Genomic DNA, 19,734 nt, shown 5'->3' with positions numbered 1-19,734 from the left:
CTCTAACCCAGTGTTTCCCAACCTTGGGCCTCCAGATGTTTTTGGCCTACAACTCCCATCATCCCTAGCTAGCAAGACCAGTGGTCAGGGATGATGGGAATTGTAGTTCAAAAACAGCTGGAGGCCCGAGGTTGGGAAACACTGCTCTAACCAACTGAGCAATCCAAGCTGACATGAAATGTACAGTAATAATAAGTAATAATAATAATTTTTTAAAAATCAAGCAGAATCAGTGCACACGTAAGATCAGAATGTGCTGGGCTGCCTTGAAACCATCCTACTTATCTGTGACAAGTTTCCCTTAGCTCCCCATGAGGCTCTTACAGTGACAAAAATAGAAATTTGCTTCACTCGATTAACCAACTTGGATTGCTCTTGGTGATTAGTAAGCACACCTGCATGGCTGGGGCGCTGTGGAGAAATCAGCATATATAAAAAAAAGGGTCTGTTTTGTCACATAGATCAACCTAGGAAAAAGAGGAAGATCTCCAGGTCTCCTTTCCTTCTCTCCCACCCTCATTTTCTTTGCACCCCCCTCCCACTCCTTTCATCAAAAACTTCAATAATTGGTTAAGCATTTCATTTCCGGTTGCTCTCCTCCTGACACATGTAAAAGATGATCACTGGAGAGTCCTACTTAGAAGTAAGCCCCAGTGAGGTTGAGCGGAACTTGCTATCAAGGAAGTGGGTTGAGACTGCAGCCATATTACCTGTTTTCCTGGGCAATTCATTATTATTATTATTATTATTATTATTATTATTATTATTATTATTGCAATTCTTTATTATCATCATCATCATCTATTTTTTATTTTATTTATTTATACTTTTCAAGTTATACATTTCAGTAGTTTTACAACCATTTTGACATTTCAAAACTTGACTTCCTTCCCCCTCGTTCTGTGGTTCCTTAAATTTGTTTTCAATATCTTCTGCATATCCAAATTAGCTTAATTTGCTCATTTATTCGTCTTCTTTAAATATATGCTCTTATAAAACTGCAGGTTGTTACAGTAATCTGGCCAGTGTTTTTATCTGCTTATAATCTATCTGTAAAGATTCAATAAACCATTTCCATTCTTTTATTTAAAAAATTGTTATCTTGATTTCTTCTTCTTCCGGTAAGTTTTGCCATTTCTGCATATTCCATAAGTTTTTGTATCCGTTCTTCCTTTGCTGGGACTTTTTCTGGGCAATTCTTAACTACTCTGAAATAATGAAAGACTCTAACCCTGCGTACATCACAATAAAATTAAAGCACATGGCTCCCCCTGCCCCCAAATCCTGGAAACTGTAGTTTGTTAAAGGTGCTAGGAATTGTAGTTCTTTAAGGGGTAAACTACAGTTCACGGGATGGCTTGGGGAAAGTCACGTGAGCAGGGGGGCCCTCCTCCCATTTCCAGGCCACCACAAAATTAACACATTGTTGTTTTCATTTTAACAGTGTCCTTCTGTTAAACTAAACTGGTTCCAGTCTGGTTTAGATTCATTCCACTACAGTGGTGCCCCGCAAGACGAATGCCTCGCAAGACGAAAAACTCGCTAGACGAAAGAGTTTTCCGTTTTTTGAGGTGCTTCGCAAGACAAATTTCCCTATGGGCTTGCTTTGCAAGACGAAAACGTCTTGCGGGTTTGCTTCCTTTTTCTTAAAGCTGTTAATACCCGGGGAATCCGCGCTCCGCAAGACGAAAAAATTGCAAGACGAAGCAACTCGTGGAACGAATTAATTTCGTCTTGCGAGGCACCACTGTAAATCTGGGGTAGCCAAAATGGTGCCCTCTAGATGACTCCAACTCCTATCATTCCCAGACAGGAATGACAGGGGTTGTGATCCAGCGACATTTAGAGAGCACCTCATTGGCGACTCTTGAGTTCAATCATTTGAAGCAAACACCGGTTTTTTTTTCACTGGGTTATTATTATTATTTCAAACAGATATGAAGAGCAGGAATTCTCCGAGGTCAAATCTTAAATTTCGTTTTGATAAACTTAGCCATTCAAGTTCTGGCCCGGTAAGTTTGAACATATCAACCTGCCGTAGACTTAAGACATTGGTCAATCTACAGCTGGGGAACCTTTGGCCCTCCGGATGTTACAGGAACTACAACTCCCATCATCCCCTGCCATTAGCCATGCCTGCTTGGGCTGATGGGAGTTGTAGTTCAGCAACATAAGTATACAAGAAGAGCCTGTACATTGGCCAGTCTAGTCATAGAATTAGAAGGGACCCTGAGGACCATCTAGTCCAAAGCTTTGCAATGCAGGAATACACAGCTGTTCCATACAGGGATCGAACCTGCAACCTTGGTATTACCAGCACTACGCTCTATCCAATTGAGCTATCCAGGCCCTGTTCTCAGAGGCCAACCATATGTGTATGTCCAAGGGGAGGCTCGCAAGCATGACATGAGTGAAGCAGCAATCTCCCCATCTGCAGTTCCCGGCAACTAGGATACAGAAAAGTTGGGATAGGTTCAGAAAAGGGCCACCAAACTGATCAAAGGGAATGGAACAACTCGCCTAGGAAGGAACATTTGGGACTTTTTTTTTAGTTTAGAGAAAAGGCAACAAGATTGAAGTTTAGGAAATTATGCATGGGCAGGAGAAACTGAATAGAGAAAAGTCCCCACCCCCCACCCCTTGGTCTCTCATAACGCCGGAAGGCATCCAAAGAAGACTGTGGAAGATAAAGGAAAGTTTCGCGCAAAGTTAAACTGTGGAACTCAGTGCCACATGAGGCAATGATGGCCACTAACTTGGACAGCTTTAAAATTCCTGGAGGCGAAGGCTATCAATGGCTACTAACCATGATGGCAATGCTTCTAAGGACGTAATAAGACTAGCCCTGCTGGATCAGGCCTGCCCTCACAGTTGCCAACCAGATGGCTGTGGGAAACCAGAGAGCGGAATACAAGTTCCATGACCCCATACTTCTGGCCATGCATGGGGTGGGTTGGGGCCAATGGGAGGTGGAGTCCACAGACCTGGAGGGCAACACATCGCTGCAAATGAGGCATGAAGTGAAGTCAGCCGATCCTTTTCCTTTCCTTGCAGACACATTAGCTGACGGATAAGACTACAGACATCCCAAAAAGGTGAGTCGGTTGGGCCATGGTCTCACAAAGATGGTCCTCCTGTACCTTCTGTTTTTGCATCCAGCAGGAGGTAAGAGGCAGGGGTGCTGAGGAGGGGGGTGGCGGGGGCTTCCCCACCCCAAATTTAAATGAAGGGGCCAGGTCCCCTCAAAGTTCTGTGGCAGCTGTGCACGCATGCCGTGGGGCATGCTGATGGCGTGTGCACACATCACAGGGCATGCGTGCCCAGCGTGCTAACGTCATGTGGCCCGGGACCCCACAATTGCAAGGGCAAGGCAGCATGTGTGGGGTGAGGGAAGACTGATTCAGTTCAGAACCCAGACCTGAACCCAGATTGAACTTGATCAGGATAACCAGTTACCATCCAGGAATGCTTGCAGTTGTTCCACCACAAACTACTGCAACACGCTCTGCGTAGGGCTACAACTAATCCAGAATGTGGCAGGTAGGCTGTTGACTGGGAGTGGTCGCCAGGACCATGTAGCACTGGCCCTAAAGGCTCCCAGTACATTTCCGAGCAGAATTCAAAGTGTTGGTGCTGACCTTTAAAGCCCTAAACAGCCTTGGTCCAGTATACCTGAAGGAGCATCTCCACCTCCATCGTTCAGCCTGGACACTGAGGTCCAGCTCTGAGGGCTTTCTGGCGGTTCCCTCACTGCGAGAAGTGAGGTTACAGGGAACCAGGCGGAGGGCCTTCTCAGTAGTGGCGCCCGCCCTGTGGAACACTCTCTAATCAGATGTCAAGGAAATAAACATCTGACTTTTAGAAGACATCTGAAGGCAGCCCTGATGTAAAGGAGATAAAGAACTACACAACTTGAAGGCAGCTCTGTATGGGGATTTTTTGAAAAAAATGTTTAATGTTTTATTATATTTTTATGTGTGTTGGAAGCCGCCCAGAGTGACTGGGGCAACGCATTCAGATGGGCAGGGTACAAATCTAATAATAATAATAATAATAATAATAATAATAATAATAATAATGTCCCCGCCACCTCCCCCCCTCAAAGTGGTATTAGTAACTGGCAGGTAATTACTGAACAGCATTAAGTTCAAGGATCAGTTGCACAACAAGGCCCCACCCCATCATGCAGTGATACGCTCGACTCAGTTCCTGTGCGCAGTGGCTAGGCCTATCCTGCAAGGAAGCCATTGTACCACGCATCATGTGGCAGCCATTTAATGCCATGTGCACGCCTCACTTTCTCAACATTTCAAATGCACCCACTGCCCCACTAAAGCTTGATGATCTCTGGACTAAGGCTTCCAACCCTGTGGGCATCTGATTGGGAGTAAATCCCATTGCTATGCTGTATGATGCCTGCTGCAGCAAAACAAACATACATTCAGTGTGAATATTAAGTGTACCCCTGCCTAGCCAGGTCCCCCATCTAATTTTTTCCCCTCTTCTTTTCCAGGGCATTTCTGTTTGGGTTTTTCTTCCTTCCTTCCTGTTTTTCTTACGTGAAAACGCTCTTTTCGACTGACAACGTCCGTCTGCCACACTATGCGCCACTGCCACGTATGAAATGTGCTTCACCCAGGCAGATGTTCCCGTCTGACCCTGAGGGAACCTGCTACCTTGCCACGTCTCGGCTGGGATAGATGCCCCGGGAGATGAACCTGACAGGTTGTGGGACTCTCTTCCCTTGCCGACCCCTGTCTCTGCTCCGTCCCTCGTAATCCAAAGGACATCTGGGGAGAGGAGATGGGTTTGCTGCTGACATTATACTTGAACCCGCTTCTTACCCTGTTTCCGTTTGGTATTCTGAAATCTGCAAAACCAGTGTGCTCCTTGTCCTTAATTGTAGCTGTTTGACTGAAGGTCATGAGCGCTGCTCTCCTGATGATTTGAGAAAGTTACTTTGGTTTTTAAAAAATAATCACTCACAGTGGTATGATAGGCTAATTTCTTCCCTTCCCAGGGCCTAAAGTCAAATGTCCTTTTTCTTATGCAAATAAATTTGTTCTGCAAGTGGGACTTCTTCCCCTTGAAGACAACCTCAGCCAATTCAGAATATGGCATCTTTTCTCCTTACTTAAGTCCTGCTCTAGTCCTTATCTCTCTTTCCTTCCCAAGCCCAGTTCTAGAATATAAGAAGAGACTTGCTGGACCAAAGGTGTGTCTGGCCCAGTCCTCACCCTTCGGCAGCACCCTGTCTGGGAACCTGAGAGCCTAATTCAGCTACTGGAGCTGAAAGCCAGCAGCAAATTTCCCCTCCCCCATGAAATTGTCTAATCTCCCCCTAAAGCTATTGTAGCGAATGGCCATCAGAACATCTTGTGGCTAGGAGTTCCATAGAGTGGGTTTTTGGCAGATGCCTTGCTTTATGTGTGGAGGTCAGTGCATGCTGATCAACGCACAGTCTTCGTAGTAAGGCGCTATTCCGATGGCATGAGTAACACAACAACTGGTAGTTTCTTATCTGCTGAAGCCTTCATCTGCCTTCACAGTCGTTGTAACTTACCGCTTGTTATCTTCCACCTGTTTTGCTGTTGAGGACTTATTGGAGCATTCTTTGTCTTGCTTCTCTCCCTTGACCTTTCAGCTGTACTAATACATCTATAAAGGGCAACTGAGCTCCTAAATGAGCCTAATTTTTTTTTTCTGGACTGACTTAAAAGAGGCTCAGACCCCATGTGGTCAAGCCATGATCATCACTTCTACAAATTTTGCACCGATGAGACTAGGCTGCTATTGAATACAGTGGTACCTCGGGTTAAGAACTTAATTTGTTCTGGAGGTCCGTTCTTAACCTGAAACTGTTCTTAACCTGAAGTACCACTTTAGCTAATGGGGCCTCCCGCTGCCGCCATGCCACCACCGCACAATTTCTGTTCTCATCCTGAAGCAAAGTTCTTAACCCGAGATACTATTTCTGGGTTAGCGGAGTCTGTAACCTGAAGTGTCTGTAACCTGAGGTACCACTGTATTTGATTGTGTGTGTGAAGCATCAAGGCTGCCTTCTCCTGTGGGCCATATTAACGCAACAAGATGGCAGCCATGCCAACTGGGCCCAATGGGAGTTGTAGTCCAAAAGAGCTAGAGGACTACTGTTTGGGGAAGATTGCCTTAAAGCAGGTGTAGGGAACCTTCACTGGCCCACTGGCCAGATTTGGCCCACCAAGTCTCCCCATTTGGCCACTGAGATGGTTGCCCCCAAACCACAGTCATATGTGGCATTGAGGGTGGGGCAGGCAGAAAGCAAGTTTGAATTTTATGACATCAGGTGATTGGCAGACGGGTGGTTCTGCCCACTTGTCAGAGTTGGCCTGTGGAGTAGGGGCTAAGGAAATAAAGATATGGTACTCTGGGCCAAAATGGTTCACGAATCACCTTGAAATGCTTCCAGAATTCTGTAGGGCAGGGATGAAGAAACTGTAGCAGTGAAATTTCCTAGGAAAGGGTGTTGCTCCAGCTCTTTGTTAATTTTGGTTGCTTCTTTCTGTACCTCTACCCCCCTGCACACCAGTGTGTCCCCCCAGGTCCAATGACCTACTGTGCCTGATATCTCCACCTTCTATGAATTTATCCCGATTCCCTATGAAAGTCAACTGAGCTGGTGGCTGTCATCATGTCTTCTTGGCAGCAAAATATGTGCTGCTGCAAAGAATTCCTTTTTTGTCTGCGCAGAACCTGCTGCTGGTAAATATCATTTGCCAATTCTGCATTCTAGAGTTTTGAAGAAGGGAGAAAAATGCACATTTTCCTTCCTTGAAACTCCACAGTTCCATTTCTCCTTGAATTCTAAAATAATTTTGTTTTTGTTGGGTGAAAAAACAAAACATACAAAGCATGCATTTCACTTTTCTTCTTTTTCTTCTTCATGGTTGTAGCATGGTATTTAAAATGATCCCCCCCCCCCTCGAAGGAAAATGCTGGATTTTGTGGTTATCCAAAAGGTCTCATTCATTTCAACAGAGCAAGAAAATTTTCCTCTTAATTAGGCTCCTAATGAAAAGAAAAAATGATAGTTGCAGGGAGTGTGAGTGTGTGAGAGAAAAGCAGAATTCTTTTTCGAAAGGCCTCTGACAAAATGAAATATAACTCTTTTGTTTGTGAGGAGGCGACGCTTTGTAGCCGGTTGCTGATGTATGTTGTAAATAATGTATATTTAATTTATTGCTACGGTAGCCTCTTGTATTTGTTATTGTATAAAACAAATTCTACAGAAAGGTCAGAAATGTATATTTTGTTGCTTAAATGTGTCTTTGCAAAATTCACAATTAAAATAAAATATTTTGTGTCTATCGGTGTCTTAGGCTGTTTGTTCATGCAGGTGTCACAGAGGGGAGGAGGAAGGAACAGGAAAACAGGTGTGTGTCACAGTGCTTAGCCCCACCCCCTGCCCCCAACATGGGCTGCAAGCCCCGCCCCCGCCCCCCACTTTCCGGCCAACATGGGAATATCTCACAAAAATCCCCTTCAGGGCCAGATTTTGGTTTGATGAGGCCGTAAGCTACTGAAGGTAATGGGGCCCTTTGTATGTCCAGCTGTCCTTTGCCAACAACAAATTGTCGCTGTTTTGTGTGTGTGGAATATATGCTGTATATGACACCTTTCTGCAGTGCCTGCAAGATGGAACTGTTCTGCCAGGCCTTTGGTCGGGTCCCAGTCTGACCCTCCTCTCTTTATAAGACCCTGCATGTAAGTGGTCTCCCTAACTCTTCCCACCGGCTCATATAAGACCAGCACAAATAGCTAAGACTCGCACAAATAACACAAATGGGAAGAGTTGGGGCCTGGTGAGCACTTAATGTTCCCAACCCCTATAGTTATAATTTGCGGGTTGCCATCTGATTTTATTGTGATCTTAATTTAATTTTAAGCTGTATTTTAATCAATTGCTTGATTTTATGTTTTCAATGTATTATATATTTTGATGTTAGCCGCCCTGAGTCCGGTCCTGGCCAGGGAGGGCGGGGTATGTATAAATTATTATTTATTTATCATATCCCGCTGTTGGAAACTTTCTCCCAAAGTTGAGCTGATATCTGCTTCCCTCTAGTTTCCATCCATTTCTAATAATTGCCTTCTGGAGTAGTAGTAGTAGTAGTAATAATAATAACAGTAATTATTATTATTATTACTTATACCCCACCCATCTGGCTGGGCCTCCCCAGCCTCTCTGGGTGGCTCCCAACAGAATATTAAAAACACGATCAAACATTAAAAACTTCCCTAAACAGGACTGCCTTCAGGTGTCTTCTAAAAGTCAGATAGTTGTTTATTTTCTTGACATCTGATGGGAGGGCGTTCCACAGGGCAGGCACCACCACCAAGAAGGCCCTCTGCCTGGTTCCCTGTAACCTCACTTCTTGCAGTGAGGGAACCACCAGAAGGCCCTTGGTGCTGGACCTCAGTGTCCGGGCTGAATGATGGTGGAGACGCTCCTTCAGGTATACTGGGCCAAGGCCATTTAGGGCTTTAAAGGTCAGCACCAACACTTTGAATTGTGTTCAGAACAACAGAGCAACAAAGAACAGGTCCCATGATATGACATTGGAAGGTGGTGGATTCTTCGTCACTGACGGTTTTTAAACACAGGTTGGGGGGGGGCCTTGTGTCAGGATACCTTTAGCTGTGATTCTTCCATTGCAGAGGGTTGGACTAGATGACCCTAGTCAATTCTATGATTCTAAGAGGATAATTCAACAAACACAATCCCCCCCCCCCGAATGATTGGCCAATATTGATGTGGACTTTAACAGCAAAAGGAAATGGGGTAGAGGAATGAAAACATTGTCTCGTACACTCCTATGAGTGGTACAATCAAAGAAAATACACACCACCTGAGTCCTTAGGATGAAGTTTGACACACAGATGATAGAGTGCAGCCCAGTTGGACATGTTTGCATGGCAGCTTAAAGCACACATTGAATGTCTTATGCTGGGGAGAAAGACTTTACATTGTAGATGTTCTTGGGCTCCCAACTCCCAGCAGCCCCAGAAAATTGCCAGCCAGTAAGAGTTGCTGCCGTCATTTCATCCTGCATCTGAATCTGTGGGGGAGTCTGAATTAGATTTCTCTCCCCCATCCCCATTCTCCACTTCCCATTTCATCTTCGCAAAGCTCCCGTTTGAATCGTGTTTGTCGATCCAATTTTGATTCCATCAACAGTGTCTCATACTGCCACCTGGTGGCCCCTCAAGGTCTTGTTCTCACTGGCAGCCGATGCGTTTTTCAGACTTAAATCCTGAGCTTGCATAAAATGGAATGCGATTCCTATACTTGGAAGGAGCCCAGGACCTCCATACATACTGCAGAGACTTGCATCCCATGGCGGAAATGACTGGCAGAATCCGAGACCAGGGAGAAGAGTCGGTGGAGGAAGATTGGAAGAAATTTAAGGACTATTTACAGAAACATTGTAAAATTAACAACTGTTAGAAGGATGTTGGAATAATATTATATGATTTTAGCAGAAATGATATAAAGGATTTGGGAATAATTGACTGTTAATTGGTGAAAGGAGGAAAAGTAAAGTTACATTATATTAAGATAATTTACAGGATAAAAACTTTAAAAGAGGAAAAGGATTTGCTGAAATGGATAATTGACCTAGAATACAAAAAAGGGAGGTGTGAGGTCAAGGAAATAAGCTAATGAAAGATAAGTAATGAGGAGATTTGATATATTTTTCTTTGTGTTTTTGTTTTTGTTTAATGGATTTTATTTTTCTGTTTTCTTATATTGTGATGTGTTGTTTTGTTTTTGTTTAATGTGGTATTTTTACTTTTTCTTTCTGTAACCTTTAAAATTTTAATAAATATTTTTTTTTTTTTAAAGAGACTTGCACCCCAGAGGGGTCACTTTGGTGCTGTCGACACAGCAGAAGCAACGTAGGAGGCAGCAGTTATGAGTTACCAGTCTCTGCAGCCACAGCAGGCGCTGTGATTCTCCAGCGATTTAACTTCACCCCCAGAGGCATACTCCATTGTTTCTCAAGACAAATGGATGCCAACAATAGCAGACTCTGTAGCTCTGGGCTAATTAGGTGCCAGATCAAAGGGGAAGGGGGGAACTAATGTTTGGCATGGTATAACATTCAGTAATGGGAGTGTAGCCAGAAGTAGTTCAGCCAAAACACACCTCTTTCCATTTGCCGTTTCTGAGATTGAAACTTCTTATTTCATATCAGACGCAGATGGCAGAATTGTGTTTGTGTGTGTACACACAGCAGGAGTGGCACAGGGCTTAAGAATATGAACATCTGCTGAACTATGTAAAAGGCTTCAGAATGATAAATATTCACACCCATGCTTTATATATCATAACACTGACTATGATTATATATACAAAATTAGGGGGTGGGAAAGGAGGAGGAACAGCTGAAAACTCAACAAAAGGGACCTCTTCAGAAAACTCTCTGAGCCACTGAATACTGTTAAGATATCAGCTTTGTTGAGAGAGAGAGGGAGGAGTCTTCAACAGCTGGAAAAAATCATAATCAAATTTTATTCCCAGTATAGCATTTTTAAAGAGAAATTAGAAAAGTGTTCTTGATAGCATATAAGAGTATTTTTTTTAGGGGGGAGAACCTAAAGGAAAAATGCTACATATCAGTTACACAAATACAATATATATATGCACATATAAGTAAATAGATATATAAATATCCAAGAAATATGTGCTGGATCAATATGAGAAAGGTTACAGAGCACCAGTTTGCATGTAAACAATCAAGGTTCAGCTCAAACATGGGGAGGATCTGAATTCTGCAGAGAAAATTCCATTTACAAGTTCAGTGCGATCAGGTCATTTTCAGGCATCGAGGTGCAGTGCTTCTCTTTTCCCTTCGGTGTAAATACAAGACAAAGTTTGCTCTCGCACCGTGAAATGTAGTTGCTCAGGGCTCCTTCTGGAAATCCTAACCAGGCTTCTGCAGAAGCCTAGCGAACACAAAGCACTGTAGCCAACTAAATTTTACTCACAGCAGACCCTTTAAAACGAATGGGCCCAAGTTCATCATGTCTATGCTTTTCAATAGGTCTACCAGGAGTAGTATTGGCTGCAGCCCAGAATCACATTTGCAGAGAACAGGCGCATGTGAGACAGAAATCTGCCCCATCGAGAATCCTTGCTGCAAGCATTGGTTCCAAACAGGGTGGGAAATTTTCCATACCACTTGCAAGGCCAGCTGCTCTCCAGGGGAACTGATTGTATAATTGTTTCATTTCACTGGAAAAGCGGGGTTTAAGTTATTTTTAAAAACAGAGCATTTGTATCAACACATCCAAGCCACACACACACACACACACAATGTGCTTTGGAACAGCCACAAGTACAGATTCCCCTCTTTTCTTGGCATGATGGTCTGGCTCATGAATGCACCGACAAGCAGTGGAAAGAAAATGGAATGCACCAATAACCAGAAAAGGGGTGAAAGAGGGAGATGGGTGTCTTAGAGGAGCATGGGACTAAAGATGGCCTTTTGAACATGGCTGCCACAGGGGCACCAAACATGGGGCACCCTGAGACCTCAGTCCAACCTTAGCCAACCTGGTGCCCTCCAGATGTGTTGGACTACAGCTGTCCCATTGCACCAGAGTGGTGCAGGCTGCCTTGTTCTGTTTTCCTGGTAGAGGATGTCATGTTGCACATTTTTAGAGCATGCCAGGCCATTAAAACCTTATTGCTTCTGAGACACTGTCTTTCCCCTTTCTTCTTCTTCCTGCATTAAGGCACGTCAACCACCACAGCTGGCTGCTGCTGAATAGAAGGAAGAGCTTTTTGGATGCTGATGTAGAAGAACTGGGGACCTGTTCTGAACCCCAAAAATTCCCAATGACCCTGTACAGGAGGCTGATGTTGGGCCCCAGCCAATGGGTGAGGGATTGTGGAAGTTGTGGTCCAATATCATTTATAAACTTGGGATATGTAAAGTGTTGGGCTGGATCAGAGATTGGTCCAATAACAATATTATCCAGAGGTGATGGTCTACAGCTCAGTTCACCCCTAACCAGTGTCCATGCTGCCTGGGGCTGATGGAAACCAATGTCCAAAAACATCTGGAAGGCCACAGGTTTCCCTCAGCCCTGACCCAGACCAGTGCCGGTTATTAAAACATCTGGCTGGGGGCAGTAGCAGTCGTGGGGGTGGGGGAAAAGATGCTTCATTCCCACTGAACTGGTGAAGCAAAACTGTGAAGGTGGAAAACTTTGTACCATCAAGACCAGCGTATCCCAAACCTGGGCCTCCAGCTGTTTTTGGGCTACAATTCCCATCAACCCTGACTGCTGGTCTCAATAGCTAGGGATGATGGGAGTTGTAGTCCAAAAACAGCTGGAGACCCAAGTTTGGGAAACCCTGATTCACACAAAGGGATGGTCCTGTGGATCTCTGGAGACTGCGGCCTAGTCTTTTGTCCCCAAAGGTTTGGTCATGCCAACGTCACTTGGACTTTTCCCACCGCTCTGCTGGGCTGCCGGCTTTCCCCATCCTCCATTCGCAAATGCTGGCGTAGGCACAATAGCGGCACTTCCAGGCGTCCTCAACATCCACCCCTCGGGAGTCCCGCTGCCCTTTCCAGTAGGCCAAGAAATACCGCACTGCGGTTCCAACCTCATCCTGGTCATAGGCCAAGACCTCCGTGCCAAGTGCGGCACCGGAATCCTGGTGGACGTACTCAATTTGCAAACGGTCGATGGCGGGGATCTCACAGTGTGTCAGGTTGAGGGAGAGCAGCTCCAGGAGGTCCCGGAAGCAGATCACCGTGAAACCCGACTTCCGGGCCTGATCCTGGACGTGAGGGCCAAGTGGCTGCTCGGGCCTCAGGTCGAGTCGCTGGAGGAAACTGTCCGGCGCCAGGCACCCTCGCACCATGGCGTCAAAGAGATACTTATACAGAAAGACCTGGAAATAATACCAACGATGCATATGTTAAGACAACAGACACCCGATAGCCTACTCACTTAATTCGGGTGCGTTATTTACAAAAGCATTTGCCTGCACCGGCCTCTCACAAAACAGCAAAGCAGTGTATAGCAATAGAAAATTGCTTCAGAGTTCCCTGTGAAAAGGGATTGGTTGTCAAACCACTCTGCAAGTTTTGCAAGGGGGATAGGAGCTTCCTAGCGAGTGGATAGCTTAGCTGGTTAGAGCGTGGTGCCGATAACACCAAGGTGGCAGGTTCAATCCCCATATGGGACAGCTGCATATCCCTGCTTTGCAGGGGATAGGACTAGATGATCCCCAGCTCTACAATCTACGGTCTATATATGGGCTAACTCTCAGGACTCTAAATAAACTACAGCTCCCAGAATTCTCTGGGAGAAGCCATGTTTGTTGAAAGGGGTATGATAGTGCTTTTAAATGTATGGTGTAGATGTGTTCCTGAACTATCCTGACTGGTGGCAGCTCCCCAGGGTCTCAGAAAGGATCTTTCCCAGTACAGTGGTACCTCAGGTTACATACGCTTCAGGTTACAGACTCCGCTAACCCAGAAATAGTATCTCGCGTTAAGAACTTTGCTTCAGGATGAGAACAGAAATTGCGTAGCGGCGGTGCGGTGGCAATGGGAGGCCCCATTAGCTAAAGTGGTACTTCAGGTTAAGAATAGTTTCAGGTTAAGAACGGACCTCCGGAACGAATTACATTCTTAATCCGAGGTACCACTGTACTGGAGGCCAGCCCATTGGCCAAATGGGACACTGCCCTGCAAACCCCAGCTTGCACTCAGCCAGACCCCACCTGCCTGCCTTCTCACTAATAACCAGTCCACGGGTGGCCCTGCCTATCACCTTCCTCCTCCTCCTCTTCCTCTGTCTCTGTGCCCTTGCGGAACTCAACAAAACTGGCATCAGTTGGCTCTGGCACCACCTACTGTTGGGCTCCTTTCCTTCCACCCAACCAGTCCTAATCAGTGCCAGCCAGCACTCTTCCTCAGGGATTGAACCTGGGATGTCCTGTGTGCAAAGCAGGAGCTCTGCCACGGACAGTCACGCGGCACAGCTACACCTGGCTTGGCAACTCGCAAGCTAGGCAGATGCCTCCAGCAGCCAAGGGCTCACTGGCTCACCTGAAAACGATCCCGCTTTTTCTGTGCCGCTGAGGGCATGGAGGCATTGTTCCGGGTCTTCAGCTCATTCAGCTCCAGCTCTCCTTTGGGTGTATAACCCAGCTGATCAATGACCCCGACCACAAAGATGTCTTCCAGGACTCCAAACACTGGAAATTCTCGCACGCGGTGACCTGCAGAGAAAGAGGATGCAATATATTAGATCATCATCATTTTATTTCTATGCCGTCTCTCCATAGTCGAAACTATGCCTGAGGCGGCTCACAACATGACAAGATTTACACAATTATAAACATAACATCATAAACAATAAATAAATCTCATCAAAAAGGACACAACCAAATGGAAACAATCTCCATATATTTGGAGAATGGAGAATATTTAAGGATTATAGAAGATCATATTGTACCAACCACACCATATTTGCAGAACTTGAGTGATACGTAAACATGACAAATACCGTTTGTGGAGTAGACGGGAACAATATTAAAGAATATAAAACTGTGTGGGGAAAAACAACGACAGTATAAACAGTACAATGAGAATGATTGGAAGACTCGTTTTGTCAGAAGTCTTTTTTATTTAAGTGTTTATTTAAGTTTTAATTAGGAAGATTAAGTTTTTTTATGCATGTAAATCTTAATTTTCTTCTTTCTTTTTTCTGTATTTTTTCTTTTCTTCTTTTTAAATTGTTTTTTCTTTAATTTTCTTTTTGGAGTATGAGATTGTAAATTCTTTGTAAGTTCTTTGTATGTAATTTAAATTAATAAAGATTATTTTAAAAAGGAAACAATCTCCATATAAATCACAAGACCCAAAACCAAAAATACAACATCAATATCAACATATCTATATACAGTATAGCCCCAGAGTAATGTGGGAGGCTCATTGACTCAAGGGAAGCCCCCATACCTTCCTGCAGCACCGAAAGCATCCCCAGAAGATTCAGCACTTTTATCGCCCAGGAATCTTCTCGACTTGTGGTGCTGACCATCACCAGGTCATGGTCTTCCAGCTCTGTGTTGAAAACAAGGACAGGGGAAGAGAAAGATGAGCCCAGTAGATGCTGGTCCATGTGGGAAAGTGGAGTACTGGCCCATCAACCTCCATCTTTTTTCACTACACCAGACTCCTTACTAGTGGGGTAGGAGAGCTAAAAAGAATTCACCTCTGGCAACCAATGCCCCCCCTCTGGTTTCAGATAGGATGTGGGGAGATGAGACTAAAAAACCCAGGACACAAATTTCTACAGTCCTCCAGCTGCTGTTGGACTACAATTCCCATCATCCCTGACCATTGGTCTTGCTAGCAAGGGATGATAGGAGTTGTAGTCCAAAAACTGCTGGAGACCCAAGGTTGGGAAACACTGCTCTAGTGGCTCATTCACCAGAAGTAGTGTATTTAGCGTTAACTCTTGAAATGTGCACTCGATTCTGTCCAAATTAAGCCTCTTAATGTGCATTGTGGTCTTCATTCAGAATCAAGCATACAGTTCCAAAGTTAACACCCAGTTAACACACCACCCAGGCTTGCAACCTGGGGAGGTCACCTGGATGAGGTTTGACTTCACCCCTGGAGGTGTACTCCATTGTCTCTCGAGACAGACGGATGCCAACAAGACCTCCACTGTGAGATGTATTATGTCCCTGAACACCAATCGCTGGGAGAATTATATTTTCCTTGGGTCCTGCTTGCAGGCTTTCCACAAGCATCTGGTTGGCCACTGTTTGAACAGGATGCTGGACTAATGGGCCATCGGCCTGATCCACTAGGCTCCCTTTAAGTTCTCAATCAGAACTTGGTGCTGTAGAAAAACATGTTTTGAAGAAGCAGGGAATGGACTGCAAAGCACCCTTACCTCTGGCGAGGTGGATGCTCTTTCCTGTGTTCAACAGCACAATATTTTCAGGAGGCGTCAGGTCTGGACGCTCTCGCCTGTAAACCATTTGCTGTTCACACCACACCTGCGCCGATATATCCGTGACCGAAAGGTAACGCAGGTGGAAGATTTCAAGTGGCACATGCGATCTCTTTCTTTTCGCTGTTTCAAGCATGTTCCCTTTTGCCACATCGCCACCCTCAGATTCTGTAGGAGGGCCAAGGGAACAACTTGGGTTTTCGGAATCCCTGGTTGAATGAAAGACAAGGTTATTTAAAAAGTCATTACAGTGGTATCTAGGGTTAAAAACTTAATTCGTTAATGCGGCCTCCTCCTGCCGCCGTGCTGCCGGAGCACGATTTCTGAAGTGTCTGTAACCCGAGATACCACTGCACTATGTTTACTTCCCAAGTTATATTTTGTTACATATCTAAGGAAACCAATAATACAGTGGTACCTTGGGTTACATACACTTCAGGTTACAGACTATGCTAACCCAGAAATAGTACCTCGGGTTAAGAACTTTGCTTCAGGATGAGAACAGAAATCGTGCTCTGGCGGCACGGCAGCAGCAGGAAGCCCCGTTAGCTAAAGTGGTACCTCAGGTTAAGAACAGTTTCAGGTTAAGAACGGACCCCCAGAACGAATTAAGTTCTTAACCTGAGGTACCACTGTATCTGTCCCCACCCCTGCAAGCGTTATCTATTTATTTCATTTCCTCTGAGGAGTTCAGGGCGGTGTACGTACTTCTCCCTATTTTACCCACACAACAACGCAGTAAGGAAGGTTTGGCTGAGAGGCAGTGACTGGCCCAAGGTCACTCCATGAGCTTTGTGGCTGAGTGAGGATTTGAACCCTGGTCTCCCAAGGTCTTGGTCCAGAACTCTAACCACTATACCACCCTGGATTTTCCCCAGCTGCCAGCAACAAGGCAGGTCTTTATAATATTCATATTCAGCTCCTCCTATGTTATTCTGCCATCATTGTGCGGAAGCATCCATCAACAACAAGGTCATCTTCTCCAGCTAAAGTAAGTATGCATGGTCTCAAAATCCAAGTTTTAGTGATGTGTCTGACATCATATTTTGTGAATCCTTTTCACTAGTATATAAAATAAATAGACCCCTTATGGCATAAAAGGCATTCGTCCCCCGCTTCCTTTCAGCACCATTACGTTGTGGGTTATCTTCTCAGTGACACCCAACCTCCATGCATTTTTATACCAAAGGTCTATTTCCAAACTCAACTGATAGTCTTGCTGCAGCAAGCAAAAGTATCAGCTTGCCTTACCAAACATAGACCTTTTGAAGAGTTACAAAGTACCCTCAGCTGTGGGTAAAATCAAATTGTTCTTGTGTAATGGTCACTTCTTCAGATACGATGGACTTCCATTTCATGGGGATCAATGTGGTGCCTTCCATGATTCTAGATTCAGGTAGGTAGCCGTGTTGGTCTGACGCAGCAGAAATATATATATAAAATTAAGAAATGTCCATTAGCACCTCAGACTGGACCCATTAGGTCCAGTCAGCATGTGTGGAGAGAGTCTGGGAACAGTAATGCTGTTTAATGGCGTCCATCATTTTGCCACACTCCATCCACAGAAGTATCGTGTCCAGATCAAGGGAAGTAATAAAGGTAAAGGGTAAAGGGTAAAGGGACCCCTGACTATTAGGTCCAGTCATGGCTGACTCTGGGGTTTCGGCACTCATCTTGCTTTACTGGCCGAGGGATCCGGCGTACAGCTTCCGGGTCATGTGGCCAGCATGACTAAGCCGCTTCTGGTGAACCAGAGCAGCGCACGGAAACGCCGTTTACCTTCCCGCCGGAGCGGTACCTATTGATCTACTTGCACTTTGACATGCTTTCGAACTGCTAGGTTGGCAGGAGCTGGGACCGAACAGCGGGAGCTCACCCCATCGCGGGGATTCGAACTGCCGACTTCCGATCGGCAAGCCCTAGGCTCTGTGGTTTAACCCACAGCGCCACCAACTTAGAGACCAACTAAGTTTGTTCTTGGTATGAGCTTTCGTGTGAGCTTTTCGATAACTGAAGAAGTGTTTTTATATATATATTTCTACTGCGTCAGACCAACACAGCTACCTACCTGATTCTTGTGTAATATTAGACATAGCTCAGATGGTTAAAGAATGGTGCTGACGATGCCAAGGTTGCAGGTTCGATCCCCGTATGGCACAGCTGCATATTCCTGCCTTGCAGGGGGTTGGACTAGATGATCCTCAGGGAGCCTTCCGACCCTACAATTTTATGAGTCTATGACACTAACCCCGCAAGCAAACCTCGTGGAGACCCAGCGGGAGCGGATGCTGGTTTTGGAACTGCGGATGCGGAGGTTGTCAGACACAAAATGCAGGGGGAGGGAGGCGCCTGCTTACCCAGCCTCTGGCTCCTCGATTTGCAGGAATTCGGAGTCGCTCAGATCGGAGAAGCCAGACGCCGTTTCAGCTTCCTCCAATCCGGAGTCACGCCCGGACATGACTTTTTTCCCGGGCTTGCCGCTGCCGCTATTGCAAAACAGCCATTCTTTGCCGCGGAAGCACCTGGGAGTCGGAGTCGGGGACGTAGCTCGAGGGATCCCCTCCTTCCCATTCAGTAAGAAGCGGCTGCCCTTAGCCATAGATTTAGGAAGGAAAGGTAGAGTAGTGCACTCTCCCCTTACTCCTGAGACTAAACTGCCTTTACAATTTCTTAATAAGAGTATTTTTTGCTGTTGATCCAGTGCTTTTTTTGCTGGGGGGACGCAGGGGTACCTCCTAAACACTTTGTGAATCTAAGTTTGGCTTCATTGCGGGGCAGCATTTCAATATGAGTAGAAAAATGAGAGTACCCTTTTAAAAAAAAATTAAGGGGGGAAAAAGCACTGTGTTGATCTATCAGGAGTTGAAGGGATGCTGGGGAACAGATCTCGCGAGACTGAAGATTTTTAAGAGTTGCAGGAGAAAACAATCTTTTTCCCTCTTCCCATCTGACAGATCTTTAGGTCCGTATAGTTAAAGCTATGGGTTTCCCAGTAGTGTGATGTATGGAAGTGAGAGCTGGACCATAAAGAAGGCTGATCGCCAAGGAATTGATGCTTTTGAATTATGGCGCTGGAGGAGACTCTTGAGAGTCCCATGGACTGCAAAAAGATCAAACCTCTCCATTCTGAAGGAAATCAGCCTGAGTGCTCACTGGAAGGACAGATCCTGAAGCTGAGGCTCCAATACTTTGGCCACCTCATGAGAAGAGAAGACTCCCTGGAAAAGATCCTGATGCTAGGAAAGATTGAGGGCACGACAGAGGACGAGATGATTGGACAGTGTAGTCGAAGCTACCAGCATGAGTTTGACCAAACTACGGGAGGCAGTGGAAGACAGGAGTGCCTGGCGTGCTCTGGTCCATGGGGTCACGAAGAGTCAGACACGACTAAACAACAACAATCCTATCTCCTCTCAGTCTTCTCTTCCCCAGACGAAAACCTACCCAACTCCTTCAACTGTTTCTCATAAGATTTGGTTTCATAGCTAGTGTGTGTTTTTTCCCCCAGCTTAAGGCAGGGAAAAAATAAATAAATAATACCATCAAACGTCACCAAGAAGAATTCCCACCTTTCAACGAAGGAATGTCAGTCTAGCACTTTATCTCTGCGTTCTTGGAGGCGGCGCACTTTGCTGGCTTGGAGGATCTGCATATTCTTTTGAATGGTCCTTTCCTCCAATGCGAACTGTTTCTGAGCCC

General features: G+C 45.4%; 2 protein-coding genes across 12 annotated transcripts in view; one reads left to right on the top strand and one right to left on the bottom strand.

The window, feature by feature from the left end:
* The window catches only part of RAP1GAP2 (RAP1 GTPase activating protein 2), a 189,093-nt gene extending 181,747 nt beyond the window's left edge, over positions 1 to 7,346 (top strand). For all 11 annotated transcript variants that reach the window (XM_083714485.1, XM_083714491.1, XM_083714487.1 and 8 more), the window contains 3 exons: positions 1,936 to 2,012; positions 3,055 to 3,095; positions 4,514 to 7,346. In XM_083714485.1, coding sequence (XP_083570611.1) covers positions 1,936 to 2,012; positions 3,055 to 3,063 — 86 coding nt within the window. In that variant the 3' untranslated portion in view covers positions 3,064 to 3,095; positions 4,514 to 7,346. The remainder of the gene's footprint in view (positions 1 to 1,935; positions 2,013 to 3,054; positions 3,096 to 4,513) is intronic.
* Positions 7,347 to 10,536: 3,190 nt separating this feature from the next.
* On the bottom strand, positions 10,537 to 18,634 carry EXO5 (exonuclease 5; the record flags this gene model as incomplete). Its single annotated transcript, XM_083714219.1, has 5 exons — positions 10,537 to 12,952; positions 14,118 to 14,290; positions 15,030 to 15,134; positions 15,976 to 16,244; positions 18,393 to 18,634. 5 exons carry the CDS (start codon positions 18,632 to 18,634, stop codon positions 12,491 to 12,493), a joined length of 1,251 nt encoding a protein of 416 aa, XP_083570345.1. The 3' UTR covers positions 10,537 to 12,490.
* Between the last annotated feature and the right edge of the window lie 1,100 nt (positions 18,635 to 19,734).

This window comes from Podarcis gaigeae (assembly GCF_964106915.1).
Source record: "Podarcis gaigeae genome assembly, chromosome: 15".
In the NCBI taxonomy this organism is placed as follows: Eukaryota; Metazoa; Chordata; class Lepidosauria; order Squamata; family Lacertidae; genus Podarcis; species Podarcis gaigeae.
This window is presented reverse-complemented; position numbering and strand designations above follow the sequence as displayed.